General features: G+C 46.3%; 1 protein-coding gene across 1 annotated transcript in view; it reads left to right on the top strand.

The window, feature by feature from the left end:
* Nucleotides 1-1,749: 1,749 nt before the first annotated feature.
* LIME1 (Lck interacting transmembrane adaptor 1) overlaps nt 1,750-19,058 on the top strand; it is a 31,801-nt gene continuing 14,492 nt past the window's right edge. Inside the window, exons 1-4 of the mRNA XM_088466986.1 lie at nt 1,750-1,847; nt 11,499-11,553; nt 16,823-16,910; nt 17,445-17,776. Of these exons, the coding sequence (XP_088323112.1) occupies nt 1,750-1,847; nt 11,499-11,553; nt 16,823-16,910; nt 17,445-17,776 (573 nt within the window). The remainder of the gene's footprint in view (nt 1,848-11,498; nt 11,554-16,822; nt 16,911-17,444; nt 17,777-19,058) is intronic.

The raw sequence follows: 19,058 nt of genomic DNA, 5'->3' as shown, positions 1-19,058 counted from the left end.
TGTCTCGTGCTCAAGTCCGCTTCTGTCTACACCTGTTTTTATTTGACTTTATATACCCCCCCCCCCTTCCTTTTAGTGTCATAGTGTAAATGACAAGGGAGTGTACACCACAAGCAATTTCCTGTGAGGGCACACTCTACATTCTCCACCCTGACATCTCCTGCACTCACTCAGTGCTTTCTGGGGTCTAAGTAATTTACTTCGGTGTATATTAATATCGTACACTCACTTGGAGGTCATCTACTCTCCCTGCCTAAATGGGAACGGAACTTGCTGGTAATAGTTGTTTTCTGTTATGAACTTGTACTTTTTTGCTGATACCTTTTTGGTACACTTTATGCTCTGGGCTGTGCACTCACTGCGATTATTCAGACATTCTGCAATCAACTTTTATCTCACACCTTGCTGACCCTAGCACAGGATATTGTGATCAGTAGCAGATGCTAAGGTGATGACCGGATTTCCTTTATAAAGGTAAGAAGACTGGGTGGAAGTGAGGGGGAGTTTGCAGCATAGATAAGTCTTGAGGGTATATTTACTAAAGTGCAGGTTTTTAGAAGTGGAGATGTTGCCCATAGCAACCAATCAGATTCTACTTAACATTTATCTAACACCTTCAATTAGATATTAGCTAGAATCTGGTTGATATGGGCAACATCTCCACTTCTAAAAACTAACTTGAGTAACTATACTCCTGTGGCTCATTGATTCTGCTATCTACCTTGTATTTGTGTTCAGGCTGGAGTAAGGGGTCCGTTTTATCTGAAGGTTATATATATATAAAACACACACAAAAGAAGTCTGCGGCACTCCAAGACTGATAGTCAAAAACAACGTGTATTTCAAATACACGTTGTTTTTGACTATCAGTCTTGGAGTGCCGCAGACTTCTTTTGTGTGTATATATATATATATATATATCGATTGGTCCCAGTTTTGGGGAGAAAGTTTGATGGATCTGTCATGCACTGTTAGAAGCAGGTGATATTCGTCTTAACAGATTAGGATGTATCATGATATCTGTGCATATATGAAAAGTAGGTGGTGGGATTACTTCAGTGTTTGTGGAATGAATTCTTCAAGTGGGAAGTAGTGGCAGTAGCAGGCCATTTAGAGCCACTGGTCTTGTAGACACTGTGCCAGTGGTGACCATCCTAAGGTACCCTCAGCACTGCGCATATATAGATCTCTAGTTACCCAGGTGAAGTAATTAGTACTTACACATTTCTAACAGCCCTATTTTACCTCTGATGATGAGGAAAACTGGAAAACCTGCCCTGTTGATGTTTGTAAGTAGAATCACTGTCATAGTGGAATAGGAATAATGGGATTGCTATTCCCACATACTGAGAGAACTTTTGGACTTTAGAGATGAGGGTAGAGGTCTATTCAGCATAGTGACTAAATGCAGGTTCATGAGTCATGAAATGGAAATGGATAAAACCCACCTGACTCTCTAGGTGAAATACGGTGTTAAACCACATGCTGAGCGCTGCACACAAGCACACCTGCATCTTCACAGGAAGTGGTATAACAGCACAGTACGAATCCTCCAGGGCATTGCACACACTGTATTACAGGATGCACCCCAGTGCTGGCTGCACAGGAATCCAATTTGAAGAGGGTTTAGAAAGGGTGCAGTTTAGGTGGTGTCAGCCATTTTCTCATTGATAGCAATGTAGGGCTACTGTGTTTTTGTCTTTACTCTTTTTTTTTTTTCTGCACAGCTGATAGGTAAAGGTTGCCACTATGGCTCCTGAGACCCCTGACCACATCCTGCCTCCTCTATGTTCTGCACTGTTGCTGTTTCTGCTGCTCTGCGGCCTGTGCACGTTCTGTAAAAGAAGGTACGTCTGCTGGAGCATAATTCTCTGCTCAATCTGGGCCATTCAAGACTTAAGTACATGTAATGTTTTTGAGAAATTAGAAGGGTAGGGGTAAGACTAGTTCTTCTTAGTATCCTATGTTTATAAAGTTTTTCTTAATATTACACAGTTCTGTCTGTAGAGGGGACTATAATATAAATAACATGATACTGAAGGTAAAGATAACCCTGCCCAAATAATCTAATGAGAACACCGAATTAACAGTTGTAGTTGTGGGTGATGTAATTGTGTGGCTGCTGTAAAGGAGAAGATTTATGAACCGCCAATATTAAAACAGCCATTGGCAAGTGACTTTCTGTGCATCACATCACTAATAATGAGACATGGTGGAAGACTGAGGCATGAAAAAGCAGTTACATAGTGCAGCACATATAAATAGATCACACACCTCCCAACATTTATTGGACGTTTAATTAGGGGCGCATTGGAAACGCTGGTAACGCCACCTCAGCTTGCCCTGATCGTGTGGATTTTAGTACGTAGTCCTATAGGGTTGCGAACAAAAATCTGTACGTGTAGAGTCTCTCTAAGTGCAGCATATGCCTGTACTTACTGTGGCTAATTGACTTGATCCTCTAGACATGCCATAGCATAACACAATCGGTACTGGCTCTGATCTGCTAAGAAAAAGGGGGCGTGTCTATAAGACGTGTCCCCTTTTCGTCACTCTTGGGGGCGTACCCGGCACTTACGGACACGCCGGGCAGCCCTCAATCACTGCCAACTGGAAGAATAGATGCCGGGCCATCGCACATTTCCCCACCTGCGGGACACTACGACCCGCGGGTGAAGACTGCACCCGCAGGCTGTGAGGGCAGGGCGCTTTTTGCCCTCCTTCTGGAGGGCAGGGTGCTTTTTGCCCTCCAGAAGGAGGGCAGGGCGCCGCAAACTGCTAAAACAGCCTAACGGGAACGCTATAGTATATACGTACAGTCATATATGAAACTGATTATCAGTTCTCTTAAAGTAATCCATAATCAGATAGAGGTGATTGTTAATTCCAAAGGTGCAATAGAATTAGTTTGTAATAGAGATTTATACATAAATTCTTTTAGTGACCCAGTCCAGCATAGCTCTATAATGTGTTTTTTTTTTTTCCTTTATCTATAGAGCAGTTTCCCCCAAACTCCGCCATTACAGTCCAGGTTTTAGGGATATCCATGCAGATAGTTAAATTGACAGAGGTACTAAATAAGTCACCTGTGCTCAAGCATGGATATCCTTAAAACCAAAACTGAAATACATGAGTTTGGGAACCTATAAAACAGAGGTTCTCAAACTCGGTCCTCAGGACCCCACACAGGACACGTTTTTTAGGTCACCGAGCTAGTGCACAGGTGTACTCCTGACTCACTGACACATTTTAAAAGATCCACAGCTAATTATTTCATCTGTGATTCTGTGGGGAGACCTGGAAAACATGTACTGTTTGGGGTCCTGAGAACCAAGTTTGAGAACCTGTGCTATAAAGGATAGGCAGTAATATACCTGTGAGCAGAAGTAGATTTTATCTCTTAGTATTTCTTCTTCAGGGTCCATAGGGTTCCACAGGGAGAACTTGGGGTGTAGGTGGTGGTTGAGAACCGGGGCACCACGCAGTTAAATCTTTCAGCTCCCAGGATGCATCGGTCCATTCCCCTATATCCTGCCCCCGAGCCACCTCAGTTTCTTCGGTGTCCGGCCAGAGCCAGGTCACCATTATGCAGTGGGCTGCTTAGGCAGCCCAAATAGCTTTTATTTTATGATTTGTTTACTCTTATAATTTCCTGCTGAGCGTGCAGCAGCAGACTGTCCACAGGACATCTGCGCTGCCGCTCCATCACCCCTCAGGCGCCGCAATGCCAGCTTCGGCTGGGGATTTTGGCGGGCATCCCGGGGTCCTCGCTAGCAGGCCCCGCGGACGGACCCAGACTGCAGCACGGACGCAAGGGTACAGGTAAGGCAGGTCATTGTTTGCGGTGACCTGCGGATTTGCAGTCATACCTGCGGTCTCAGGGGACAGACCGGAGGCGCTGAGAGTGAACACAGGCTTTGTCCAAAGTGATCTACTAGACCACCAGTGACCCAGTAGTTAAAAATCAGCATATGGGGGGGGGGGTCAGCTTCCCCCATTAAAGCGGACCCTCAGCTCAGGGCGCCATTCCTCCTGAGGTCTCGCTTCCCTGAACTGCTCTCATCCTCTGACCATGCCCCTCAGAGGTCTCCAGCGGCCATATTCTCCAGGCTCAGCCACAGCGCTCTCACGGAAACGCTGGGTCCGGTGCCCCTACATAGCTCTCCCTGGAGTCAGGTTATGTAGCGCTCTAGCCTACCAGATGTTGAGCCACTGACCACAGAATCTGTGTAGATTGTAGTGCCATTCTGCAGTTATATTGTATTTCTGCATTGTATGTGACTTATGCTAGCGCTGCCTGTCTGTTTATTTCTTCGTCAGTAAATATCTTTCCATTTTTTTTTTTCTTACTTTGCCCTAACATACAGGTGTATTCAGGGCTTTTCCAGTGCTTCACATCTCTACAACAAATGTAACTGTGAGGGTTGTCACATACAGTTGGTTACTCCACTGTGCCATATTTGTGCTGTGCGCTACTGCAGCTTGCCCAAGCATAAGATAGGATCAGTATATTGCATTCCTACTTGTATCCCACATACCCAGTGGTTGCATTATACCCAGTGCCATATTGTGTGCTATACTACACTACAGCTATGTCTAGCAAAGGCAAGAGTAGCAAGCAAGCATCTGCACCCATACTCCACCAGACCCCCCAGCTCCTGCACAAGAGACCCCCTGGGCTTTCTTTTCTCAGGTGCTGGCTACCATTGCGGACCGCCTAGCGGTACTAGCTGTAATTCCCCTTATGGGGTTACCACAACAGGCCGTAATTCCCCCTATGGGCTTGCCACAACAGTTTCAGGCGATACAGGTACCTCCTGTGCCCCATCCATGAGTTGACCTACTCTCTAGCTCAGTACAGTGTCTGGTGGCTACCTCTACAGCCTTTCAATCTATGTTGCAAGGTGAGAAGCCCCTACCCAGTAAAAGGCTGTGATATGTTATCATCACAGTCCACGCATCTCTCAGATTCTGAAGTGTCATCTGAGGAGGAAGATGATGCTAATCTCTCTAACACTGACTCCCCTCTGGGGGAGGACGAGAGTTAGTCTAAAATTAATATTCCTGCCTTGGTGCGAGCTGTTAGATCCATCTTACTCAGCCAGCCCCTAAATCTAAGCACCCACTGTTTTAAATGACATAAAGTGGCTTCAGCAGAGTTCCCTCTATCGGATCAACAATCTAAACACAAGGCTGCAGCCTGGCAGATGCCTGGTAAGAGGTTTCAGCCAAAAAACGTCTGACCTCCTGTTATCCATTTCCTAAGCGCTACGTTACCTATCCCTACAGTAACCCCTTTGAAGGATCCTACAGATAGATAGGTGGAATCTTGCCTTAAATCAATATACTCTTTCAGGAGCTGTTGCCCGTTCGACCATGGCTATTGCATGGGTGGCTAAAGATATAGAGAGCTGGGCTGACGAACTTGAAGACTCTCTTTCCCTCAGATGCTTCTAGGGATCCGATGTCTTTCGTCGCTCACATTCGAGATGCAGTTTCCTATATTGGAGAAGCGATGTTGGATGCCAGTCTCCTAACCTCCAGAGTCTCGGCCCTGGCATTGTCTGCCTGCCGCCCTGTGGCTACGCTCATGGAAGGCAGATGCGGATTCCAAGAAAGGCCTAGAAGTGTTACCCTACAGTGGGGAGATCTTGTTTGGCCCAGACCGTGACAAGATTGTAACCACGTTGGCGGCATCAAAAACTGCATTTCTGCCTTCAGCAACTACTGCTACAAAGCCTCGGACTACATCTTTTAAGTCCTTTCGTCCTCAAGGAAAGCCTAAAGGTCAGTCCTTTCCTAGGTAGTCGGCTTCCACTAAGGCCGCCAAGCCCAGGACCAAGCAGGCCTGGACCACCATACGCCCTGCTTCAAAACCCAGGGATAAGCCCTCAGCCTGATGGGACGGGGATCCCAGAGTGGGAGGCTGACTTCTTCAGTATGCTAGTGCTGGTGTCAAACCACCACGGATGCTTGGGTAAGAGAAGTGGTCTCGGGTATGCCCTCTCATTTCTTCGACGACCTCCCCACCAGTTTTTCTACACAGGCCCTCATTCAGACCCGAACAAGGCCCTACACATCCAGAAAGCCATACAGTCCTTGCTGCAGGCAGGGGTAATTGTGCCAGTCCCGCAATCTCAGCGGGGGACTGGTTATTCTACTCTTTCTGGTTCAGAAGCCGAATTGGTCTCATCGGCCTATCCTCAACATCAAATCTCTGAATAAATTCCTTAGGGTACCCAGGTTCAGGATGGAAACCCTACCCTCTATCGTCCTAGCTATGGAGCCTGGGGACTTTATGGTATCTCTGGACAGTCAGGATGCGTACCTACATGTACCTATAGCGCCCTCACATCAGCAATATCTCCAGTTTGCTATACTACAGCAACACTTCCAATTCAGGCTCTGCACTTTGTAATGTCCACAGCTCCATGGGTGTTTACCAAAATTATGGCTATCATGGCAACCCACCTGCATGGTCAGGGTGTCCGACTACTACCATATCTGGACGACCTCCTGCTCCTAGCAGGATCCCCAGAAGTGCTTCACCGCCATCTTTAGCTAACCATTGCTTTCCTTCACAAGCACGGAAGCTTAATCAACTGGAAAAAGTCCTCCCTGAATCCCTCACAGAGAATGATTCATCTGGGAGCCCTGCTGGATTCTCAGGATCAGAGAATCTTTCTGACATCAGACAAGATCTCCACACTTCAACAACAAGTGCGCAGATGTCTCCACAGTCGCCGGGTGTCTATCCACTCAGCAATGCAGGGTCTGGGATCCATGGTGTCCACCTTCGACATGGTGGAATATGCTCAGTTCCATTCCAAGCCTTTGCAAAGGCTGATCCTCTCCAGGTGGCACAGGTTACCCCATCGGATCAAACCTCAGACGGAGGAGCGTCTGTCCCTATCTCGGTGGCTACAGACATCTCCTCTAATCAAGGGTCGCCCCTTTTGGATCCTGGACTGGGTACTCCTAACAACGGGTACCAGTCCCACGGGGTTGGGACGCAGTGACCGGACCACACTCCTTTCAGGGCCATTGGACATCGATCGAATCAACCTTGCCAATCAACATATTGGAACTTCGAGCTGTCTACAGGGCCTTCATACTGGCCCAGGACATACTTCACGGAAAACCTGTACAGGTACAGTCCGACAATGCTGGCTTACATCAACCATCAAGGAGGCACTTGAAGTCGGGCAGCAATGACAGAAGTGTCACGTATTCTGACGAGGATCAGCTTCCTGCCATCTCTTCGGTGTTCATTCCGGGAGTTCTCAATTGGGAAGTAGACTTCCCCAGCCGTCACGTCATGCTTCCCGGGGAATGATCCCTTCACCAAGAGGTTTTTCAACTCCTAGTGAGCAGATGGGGCCTCCCAGAGGTGGACCTCATGACCTCCCGACACAATCACAAACTGCCGGTGTACGGGTCCAGAATAAGGGATGCCCAGGCAGCCTTTGTAGATGCATTATCATTGAAGTGGACCTTCCAGTTTGCGTACCTATTCCCTCCAGTCTCCCTTCTTCCTCGAGTTCTTCGGAAGTTCAAACAAGACTGAGGCACTGTCCTTCTTGTGGCTCCAGCTTGGCCCAGACGTCATTGGTACTCAGATCTGGAGTCTCTCCATCGACACTCTGTTCCGGATGCCTCAACGACCGGACCTGTTGTCTCTGGGTCCTTGCCTTTACCCGGACCTGGGTCGTCTGTCTTTGACGGCGTGGCTCTTGAGACATCCCTCCTGCAGTCCAAAGGATTCTCTAGCTCTGTAGTCAAAACTATGCTCAGAGCGCGTAAGCCAGCCTCTGCTCGGATCTACCACAGAGTGTGGCATACATATTTCCAATGGTGTCGTACCAGAAGCTACGACCCCCAAGTGTTTAGGATTTCCAGAGTCCTGGCCTTCCTTCAAGCTGGATTAGATCTTGGACTCTGCCTGACCCCACTGAAAGTGCATGTCTCTGCTCTATCCATTTGGTTCCAGTGTAGACTTGCTCCACTACCGGATGTCCACACCTTCCCCTGGGGTGTCCTCCGTATACAACCTCCATGGGATTTGTCAGTAGTGCTTCGTGCCCTCCGGGGTCCTCCGTTTGAACCCCTGGATTCTGTGGAGCTCAAGTGGCTCACAGCTAAGACTCTTCTGGCTATGGCAGGGTGTCAGATTTAGGGGCGCTCTTCTGTCGCTCCCCATTGCTGATATTCCATCGTAACAGGGCTGTGCTTTGGACTCTCCCTGGTTTCCTTCCTTGTTCAGGAGCCACCGTGGGTGTCCTCCTTGTCTCAAGTTATGACGTAGTTAGTGGACCGCTTATCAGCCCCCTTCCCACCATGGGCTACGCACAGCTATTACAGCCTACTGTGTCAGTACCCCTGATGCATTATCCCTGGGTGGATGTTTATGCCCACTCAGTTCAGAATTTGGCTCAGATGTCTGCCGCCTATCAACAAAAGTTACAGGTGGACAAACAGTTAGCCACCAAGGCACATAGCTGACTGTATCATCCTCTCAGTCCATCCTGCTTTTGGATTCAGACACATCATCTAAGGAGGCAGATGATGCACAAGGTTCTCTCTCCGTGGCGAGGAGCACCATCATTCAACAGTCGATGTTACTTCTTATGTGAGGGTGGTTAAATCAAACCTGAATATAGAGGATGATGAACCGGCCCCTGAGCCTCAAACCCCGATATTTAAATGTCAAAGGCTGAATTCCCTCAATCAGAACAGCTCACTCAGCTTATGAGAGAAGTTTGGGGTACTCCTGGCAAACAGTTCCAGGTCCCAAAAAGACCAGCATCTTTTTACCCTCTCTCTACTAAGGAGTGTACTAAGTGGGAAGTCCCTCCCACTGTTTATTCGCATGTGGCATGCTTAGTAAGAAGCTCTATGCTGCCTTTACCGGCTACATTCTCCCTTAAGGATGCCACAGATAGAAAACTAGCAACTTGTCTCAAGTCAGTCTACTCGCTTTCTGGTGCTATCACTAGACCAGCTATGGCTGCAGCCTGGGTGGCTAAAGCTATTGAAGGATGGGCAGAGGCACTAGAAGAGAGCCTTCCATCAGGCGCTACCAGGGAACAACTGGCATACATCTCCCATATTCAGGAAGTGGCCTCTTATTTTGGAGAAGCTGCGTTGGATACTGGACTCCTTGGCTTTGAGGCATCTGCGACGTCTGTAATTGCCCGCCGGTCCTTTTGGCTACGGTCCTGGAAGGAGGACACGGGATCCAAGAAGGCACTCAAATTCTTACCCTTCTCTGGAGACAGGCTGTTCGGCGCAGAGTTGGATAAGATTGTGGCTACTGTGACAGCCTCAAAATCTGCCTTTCTGCCATCAGCAGCTGCCCCTAAGCCTAGGCTGTCCTCTTTTCTGTCCTTTCGCCCCCAGGGTAAGTCAAGAGGACATTTCTTTCCAAGGCAGCCTAGTTCTCACAAGAGCACCAAGCCGTGATTCAAGCAGTCTTGGTCGCCCAGGTGTCCAGCTTCCAAGTCTGATGACAAACCCTCCTCCTGAAGCGGCGGGCCTACTCCTGTGGGATCCTAGGGCGGAAGGCCAACTTCTTCAAGTTTCCGACTCTTGCCGTCAAACAACAGACGCCTGGGTCCAAGAAGTGGTCTCTCAGGGCTATGCCCCCACCCTTCCAGAGGCATTATCCCCAGCAATTTTTTTGTCACGATCCCCCATCAGACCCTGTCAAAACCCTGGCCCACCAGGAGGCCATTCACTCCCTGCTGCATTCAGTGTGATAATGCCAGTTCCTTCGGATCAGAGAGGAATTGGTTTTCATACCACTCTTTTTGATTCAGAAGCCGAATGAGTCTCATCGGCCTATTCTGAATCTCCAACCCCTCAACAAATTTATCTGAGTGCCCAAGTTCCGCATGGAAACTCTACGATCAATTGTCTTGGCATTGGAGCCTGAGGATTTCAAAGTTTCTCTGGACATTCAGGATGCATACCTGTATACCTATTACTCCAACCCACCAACTATTCCTACGGTTGAACCGAAAAAAACATGAGAATCCTGCGCTTCAATTTCACAGTGCAGCACCAGATGCAAAAGAGGTCGTCACACTCCCTCAAAATGAATACCAAGAAACAAAAGTACTTGCAAAAGTGCGCACCCTCCAGGGTATTTGGTCTCCAAAGACAAAGTTCACAGTCTTCTTTCTTGTAAACAGTAGATTTTCTAGTCTTTACACCAGGTAAATTTTCAGTCTTTTATCAAGGCTCATACAGAGCCGAAACATGTTGGTGAGAGGAGAGTAGTAATACATTAACTGACCACACATACCCATGGTATCCCTGTGGATCCTATGGACTTCAAAGAAATATAGTTAAAGGATAAGTCTACCATAACTCTTAATTTTGTAGGCCTAATTATATTCTCTTGACAGTATTGTGCCACTTTGTGTTGTTTTGAGAAATCTTAAAGCTGGGTTCACACGGTACGATGTGTACCCAGCAATGTAATCCACGATGCGACGGGCCCCCCACACGGAGCAATCAGGTGCCCGACAGCCCAATATACCGCCCCTTTCCCCTGCATAGACCAGCGTGGGATCATTCGTCGATTCTCCAAATCTTTCTGCATACAGAAGAGATCTGGAGGAGTGACGGTCGACCCCACGGGAGTGTGCAGCAGACAATATCATGCCCACTATATCGCTGCGTGTGTGGGGGCCTTTGGGCTGATTCTGAGTTGGGAGCAGGACCGTAACTAGGGGTGTGCAAGTGGTGCCGCCACACAGAACGCAGTGCCCTGTGTGCAGCACTGGCATTGCCTTTTGGCCCTTGCTCTCTGGCTAGCAGACAACCTGGAACTGTACCCTGCAGCCAGTATTGTAGACTGTACCACCGTTGGAGCGTCCTCGGGACACTCCAGGCAGTGCTGCACTTCTTAGTGCGGAGCCGGCACAGACGCACTGATACTGGTTGGGAGCAAAGCAATAAATAAAGCAAGTAACTTTGCATCTGGACAAACCATGTTGCAACGCAGGTGGGGCAGTTTTAAAATATGCAGAGATTTACATTTAGGAGGGGCATGTCCAAACTGATTTGGACACGCACCTCCAAATTTGTCTAGAATTGCAGTGTAAAAATTAACGAAAGCTATTCAACAGCTGTGGGCTACATACAAAAGCAGCCAGTATTTACTCTACATGCAAAAAAAGTGTTTGCACCCCTCTCATTACAACATTTTTTGCTTTGCTCTCAACACACAGACTCCCGAAACCCCCCCCTTCCTTTGTTTTTTGGGTTCCGTTTATACTGTAACATATTTCCTAGTGACATACTTAACAAAGAAATGGGGAAAAATAAACTGTAGATTTTCTGCGATTGTGCCAGCAGGAGTTTTTTAAACTACAATAATTTTAAATCCTGCACATTCACAGAACTTTAATTGCTATTTGATAATTAAACCCCTGAGAATAGAGCAGGTTTAGTAAGTATTCATTTATTCTAAGATGTCTTTCTTTGAATAGGAAGAAGAGGAAGATGAGGAATGTTTGTTCCAGCGGAGTGGCCCTTGTTGACGTGGTAAATAAAATTACATGACTGAAGATATACTGTATATGGATCTAGGTTTCGAATGACCGACAAAGTAATTTAATAATTAACGTAATGAGAAGAGAGCTACAGTGTAACTAGCAACTATATTCGTTAATGTATCATTAAAGTGTACCTGCTGCCAACATAAAATGGAGGAGCCATATTCTGGGCTGTATAAAAATGTACATAAATGTACTAGCAAAGAGTTTTCTCCATGATGTCATTAGTTTCTACAGCAAGTGGCTTCATATTTGCACAATTGCATCTATTTTGACTGCCCTGTGCAGTTCAAGGTGCATTCCTATGCTCTGGTCTTTAAAGACCCCTCCACAAGCTATGGTAGATATGTGCATATGTTTGCAATTAGGCTGGAAATCTGAAGAGGTGAACTGAATAAAATGTATGTTCTAAATCAATCTTGATAGTAATGGGCTTTGAGCTGTCTTTATTACATCTGGCATTTTGTGTGTTTTGAAGGGTTTTTTTCATTAGATTTTTTTTGTGCGTGCCTAGGAATACATATATTTGCTGTTGTGTAACTGGATGGAGCAATGTGCACCTCATACATCTTTGCTACAGCGCCGCCGGAGCGGCCTTAGACGCTCCTGGCATGCGCCGTGCAGTCTGTGCCGCTGATTAGAGCGTCCTCTGGACACTATAATCATCGTTGCAATTACCGATGCTGCCGACCCGGTCCCCTCTGTGCGACTTCCATTACCATTTGGTCTTTCATCCGGCTCCTCATGTATTCACAAAAGTTATGTCAGTGATGGCGGCAGAACTCCGTCTTCAAGGGATATAGATCCTGGATAACCCGCTAATTGCGGCTCAGTCTCCTTTTATTCTAGAGGAATGTCTTCTCCTGGATGTGCAGGTTCTTCAAATGCATGGTTGGCAAAAGTCCAGCCTTTCTCCGTCGCAACAGATGCTGCATCTGGGAGCTCTGCTGGATTCCAAGTCCCAGTGTGTCTTTATACCAAGAGACAAGATAGTGTCCTTGCAGAACATGGTTTGGTCTGAGCGTCCGGCTCTGAATCAGGGGGTTAGTACCATCTCGTGATACCAGTCTCTTGTGTCATTGCTGCGTCTAAAGAAGGGGTGGGGAACCTTTTTTCTGCCGAGGGCCATTTTGACATCTATAACATTATTCGAGGGCCCGGTGCAGGCTGCCTCCCTCTGTGAGACGTCACACAGGGACGGGGCCACAATCGCCGTGAATTACAGCAATGCCCGAAGTATCCTAAGGATGCTATGGGGAGCTGTAATCGCAGGGGTGTGACCATCTGAAGCGTTCTAAGGATGCTTCGGGCGGCACTGCTGCATAGATTCTGGCTACAGGGTGCCAATATAGGCACCCTGCTAGCTAGATGAGGCTAGCAAAAAAAAGCTTTGAGGGCCAGACCAAATGATTCCGGGGACCTTATACGGCCCCCAGGCTTGAGGTTCCCCATACCTGGTCTAAAGCCACAGTGTGCGTACTTAGTACATCATCCAAGTACCAGTTCATAATACCAGTCTTACCAGAGATTCAGACCTTCAGGGGAAACTACATACTCATCCTCCCTTCCTTCCCCCATAGCTCAATAGGATTTACTTCTATTGTTGTGGCTCCTTTAGTCTCTTCCTATCGAGCCCCTAGAATCAGTGGACCTTCGCTGGCTCACATGGAAGACGGTGTTTCTATTGACAATAGCTTTGGCCCAGCGTGTGTTTGATTTGAGCACTTTTGTCTCATAAATCCATGAGACAAAGTGCTCAAATCAAACATACGTCGGGCCGAAGCTATTGCCAATAGAAACAGCGTCTTCCACGTGAGCCAGCGAAGGTCCACTGATTTTAGGCGCTGTTTCTCATTTTTCATTGAGACCGTGCAGTCCTCCATGTCATGCCTGAGGTTAGGAGTTGGTTGAAACAGGTGTGGGAGGCTGAAGAGACTTGGGGGATGTGGATAAAAAGGGGTGGCTTGAATCAGGACTTTCTCATGTAAGATGTGAGGAGTAATATGAACTGTAGAGGATGATGGGCCCGAAGGCGAGGACAGTAAAGTAAATGTCTTTATTGAGCAGCATGTTACAATGGAAACTGGATATAAAATACTGAAGAGATTGGCAGAATCTGATTGGGGCCGATGATGCTGGATTGAGAGCTGGATCGTTCTGAGACCAATATTGATGAATTGAAGAACTTGGTAGGTTTGAGACCGATGTTAATGAATTAAGGAACTTGATCGGTTTGAGACTTATCGATTCCTACCTATCTATACACTCTAAATTGTCGCTGTTTAGCGTTATGAGTCGCACAAGAAATAATTGCTTTCAGACTTTGATTGTTGTTCCAAAGCACAAAAAGTTATTATTCAATATAAAAGCAGATGGTTACACGCTGTGATCTAAATACAATTAGCGCAAATAAATCATAGTCACAATGTACAGTAGTTACATATGAACGCGCTCTGGATCCAGATCCCGGCATCAAAGATGAAACCTCCGTCAACAGCAAAGCAAGAAGACTAGCATCTAGTTTCAGAGAGCCTGCATATATACTCTTACAGGGATAAGCAAAACAATAGAACAGTTTGGCATGATTCCATTGGTTCTTCTTCCTGGTTCTTCTGTTACAGTACAGTTCATAGGTCAGATCGTATGGTCACATTCCAGCCTCCAACAGCACTTTGTGTCCATTTTCCCGCTGCATAACAAATTAGACTGGCTGCATTACAGGAAACATTTCAATCCCTACCTCTCTATGATCCATAACTTGCAGACACATGTTGCGATTTCTTCCCCGATGGAACAGGAAATCTGCAAAGACACAGTGGTTTAGAATGACACCAAACATGGTCTGCTTATCATGCACTAAACCTTAGATATCAAATAACAACATGTATTTCACAACATTACTGATAATGAATAAAACCTTAAATATTAACTTTAATGCTAGGGAACCTTTTTATGTAAGTGTGCAGTGTGTAAGTATTGGGAAAAGACGCTAGTTAGCATTGTGCGACTTTTAACATCTTTCTGTTACGTGGGAATCGCACGACGCTAAATAATAGCATCGCCGTATGTTCTTATGTGTGAGATTCGCTAACATGGCGCTGGGCGGCCAGTCGCAAAATGGCGTCTTGTATGCCATTCGCAAAATGGCGTCGTGCAGATTTAATTTTAAACAGTTTCTGTCTTAGCCAATTATCCAGCTTCGACAGACTGATGTTGATGAATTGAAGAACTTGATTGGTTTGGGACCGATGATGATCATTTGCAGTACTTGGTCAGTTTGGTACTGATGATAGAAGTATCGGATGGTACCGATGACCAGACTTGGAACTGGAATATAACGGACTGGGACCGTTCAGATACAAAGTACCTGGGAGCTCAGCACAGAACTGTAACTTCAGCAGAAGCGACGTTGTACTGGCAACAGAGGCCAGTCAGGAAATGGAATTTATAGTGGAGGATCCCCAGGGATTGGATGCTGTGATCAGCTGGTCTGGGAGCAGCGCTCTGAGTGGAGGAAGAGCATCAGGTCCAACATAGCTGTGCCCATACTGTGGTTTAGGAAGGATTCTGCGTACAGCCTGTGTGCTGTCATGCTGGGAAGACACACATGTTCAGTGACAGGACACTGAGCGGATGGAGCAGGAGCGGCACAGACAGACCTCAGCACCAGCCGGGAGTGATGCACAGCGCAAGCGGACCTCAGCGCTGCCTGGAAAGACACCGTAGAGGTAAAGTGTTTTTTAAGGGCCGGAGCCTGGAACTCCATACCAGACTTGGTTACCTTCCGAAGATGGTTTACAATTTTCATATCAACAAAAAAATGTTGGTACTTTTTCTTCTGGAGACCGGGTCTCAGGTTACTATTCGCTAGACATAGTGCGGGTTCTCTGCATATACGTCGACAGGACCAAAGAGATTCGCCTATCGCATTCACTATTATGACCTTTGACTTCAATAAACGTGGTTGTCCGGGTACCAAGCAGATTGTGTCCCATTGGATCATATTGGTCATCCAGTATGCTTCTACTTTGGCAAATAAGCCGGTTCCAGACTTAGCTTGAGCCCATTCCTCTCGGTCGGTGGGGACTTTCTGGGCAGCTAGGCTTGGTGTTTCTGCAGATCTACTCTGCCGGGCGGCTATGTGCTGCATTTTATACACTTTTAAACACTTTAGTTACTGCAGGGATTTTTCGCATATTTCATTATTTTTCTGAATAACAATGCCAATAAAATTCAGGTATTAACACATCTTATTTACCAATGTTTCAAGAAAAATGCAAATATTGTATTTAACTTGTGTTACAGTGTGAACAAAGAATTTGTGCACTGACATGGCACAACATCTTGCTTGCTGTAGTGATGATCTGATTCAGCTTTGTACGCTACTGCCGCCGCCGCTGCTGCTTCTGTGTATTCAACTGCTGTGCGAAAACGTGCAAATGTCGCAGACGTCAAGGATTGAATTGAGATGCCCGCCTGCGGCTTTGCAAATCCAAGTATCTGCATACAAAGGCGCAGCAACGGTCGCAGATCATTCGACTATCACAGTTCTGTTACCTTATGGCTACTCAGGACGGGCGCGAGGCGCTGGAGCAATTTTCACTGCGTACTGGATCACGGACGTATGGTATGACACGCCCCAAAAATGGTCACAACATGTCTGTGTTCTTTGCCATCTCTCCTTGTTACCACCCACAAATGCTCCCTGCTAAATGATTGCGGCGGGGCTATCCTATTAGCCCCAAAGTGCCGCCCGACGCCGGCACTTATCGTGGATATTTTTCGGGACACATAAAAAAAAATCCATGATAAGTGCCTTTTTTTTCACCCCGAAAAAGGTGAAAACCCATAGGTCTGCAAGCTTATCGTGGACCCTGTCTGTTTTCGTGAGATATATTCTATTATTTTGTTTGAAATAATAGGATCGGGTGAAAAAAAAACATCGGCACAAAAATGGGTATAATTGGTGAGAAATCCCCATTTTTCACCGATCGAGGGGGATCAATTAGCGCCCAAACACTGTTTGGGGCTAATTGGATACCACCCTTAGAGTACAAAGTCACGGCGAACAACTATGGTAATGTACCTTGACACATGCGCAATGTAACTTAGACGAATGCGTAGTTAACTGATAATCGCTCAACTGCGAAAATATCGGCATAGCATACATCTGTGTTTCTGAGAATTAGTATGTTGTTTCTGGTGTAATGAACGTATAACACAATAAACATTTTCTAATATGGCCACATCTCTTACAGACACTGCTTCGTCAGACTCAACTGCGATCACTCAGCAAGTCTGACACTAAGCTGCATGAAATCCAGAGACCACGACCAGGAGACTCCCGTGAGTGAAGTCTAGTCTTGTTTTTACACCTAGAGAGGCCGCCATGCCATCCTTTCCGTCAATTTCTATGGAAAGATATGGCATGCGCAGAAGACAGAAAGGTCTCTGTCACAGTGCCGGAGTCTTTGGGATCTCCTGTGCTGGGGCACTTTTTCCAAGGACATTGCTGGAAAGATGGTGACACCAGCAGCCAGTATGAGGGGGCCCGCTTGGGGATGCACAGTGAAAGTTTGTTCTGGTTCAGGGCGTGCGGTATGTTGCCCCCTTTAACCCATCTGCCCGTTTGCACACACTGCATCGATAGCTATGCCACTTAACAAAATTCAATTTCTGTCCACCTCTACTTAGGTACTTCCTGCATAATTAGCAGTAGAGTCTTTAAGGGTAATGGTTTGTAATTAGTTATCAGAAAGTTTCTCGATTATTTCTAAAAATGTTGACTTTTATGTGCTAGTGCATTCTCACATGATGTACATTACATACACTGGGACTGTGTGGTCAGAGGTCATGCTAAACACTGTTTTGTTCCTCCAGATCTCCGACCTGTCAGTATGGACCCACTGTACCACTCTCCACAATGGCAGGTCAAAAGTGCCTCGGCTGATGATGATGCTACGTACTCCAACGTGAACTACAACCCCCAGCTCCCAAAGACCTCCCTGTATGAGTGTGTGGGTTCACGAGAAGAGATGGAGAGTTCCCTAAGTGAATCTCAAGTCAATGCTGTGACTGCAGAGTACGCCTGTGTGCGAAAGGTGAAAAAAGGTGGAAACCAAGTGGCCAAAGAACCCAGAGAAGAGGAGGTCATCCACTCATCACCGCCATCAGAGGGCCCCTGTGTTCCTAACAGACCAGAGGAGCTTAGAGTATGTATTGTCAGTAAGCCCTAAATGCCCTTTCTCCTGGATGTACTTGATGATGATGATGATGCAGTTTGTGTCATCACAGCGTGCCCACAGCTACGTTACACTGCTGAACTTACTACAGCTGAGTATTAATAGGACAGTGATGATGAGTCACACAACCCAACCCAACCTTACTTTGTGCACCTCTCTGCATTTCCCAGTTTGTTAACACAGAACTCCACACTACATAGAACTTCAATTCTATTCCTAAAATCTTTTTATTGCAAAATAATAATAATTTGTTTTGTTAGTTTATGATGAGATTTGAATGCAACCTACAATAGATTGTATATTTGTGCTGAATTTCTCCTGTTGCCATTAGTCCCGGGTATAAGGAACAACCCCCACTGACTCCATCAATAATTATGCTTAATGTTACACTACATTTGCACATTCAAAGTGGAGCTGTCCTCTATATAGCTCCCAACGGTCCCAGTTTAGGTGGGACAATACTAAATGGAAGGGACTATCCCAACATTGTGTTTTCAGGACTCTTATCAGTTGTGAGATGTGTCCTCCTAGATTGGTGCTGAATTCACCTCTCATGGATGCATGCGGCAATTGAGTTTGTTTGTTTTTTTTGAGGGGGGGGTTGATAACTCTCTTCTGCTTGTCTGTGTGTCCACTTCTGGAACCTAAAATTTGTGTGGTATTTACATATACAAAGAAACTGTACAGTATATAGCAACTTGTCTCTGCTCTGAACAGCTTTTATTCTACCAACATAATACTTATTTGTGAGACATCCTTTAATATTTTCTTTTATTTATATGACCTATAACTCCAACAGCGTTCCGTGGCATCGTACAAAGAGGATAGAATAGACTACATATTTCCACATATCCAGAAATTGTTTGCATTAAGTTTTTTATATTACATATATTCATGATTACAGCACACTGGTTTACAAAATAACATTGAGAAATTAGGAGAGAGCCATGCTTATAAAAGCTTACATTCAAGCAGAGATGTGGGCGGACACAAAGGGGGAGAGGGAATGCAGAGGCTGGAACGTTAAGACGGGGTCGGTAGGATTCAATGAAGAGAAGCGTTTTAAAGGCAGAGAAACTAAATGCTAGTCTGATTAGGCGTGGGAGGGAATGCAAGAGGTTGGGGGCAGCACAGGTGAAATCCTGGAACCGTGAGTGGGAGAAGATCAGGGAGGACATGAGGTGATAGTCACTAGCTGAGCAAATTGAGCTGGAGGGAGTGTGTGTGGAAACAAATTGGAGATGTAGAGAGG

The sequence above is a fragment of the Taudactylus pleione genome, unplaced genomic scaffold (genome assembly GCF_031769625.1).
Source record: "Taudactylus pleione unplaced genomic scaffold, aTauple2 ptg000069l, whole genome shotgun sequence".
NCBI classification, from domain to species: Eukaryota; Metazoa; Chordata; class Amphibia; order Anura; family Myobatrachidae; genus Taudactylus; species Taudactylus pleione.
This window is presented reverse-complemented; position numbering and strand designations above follow the sequence as displayed.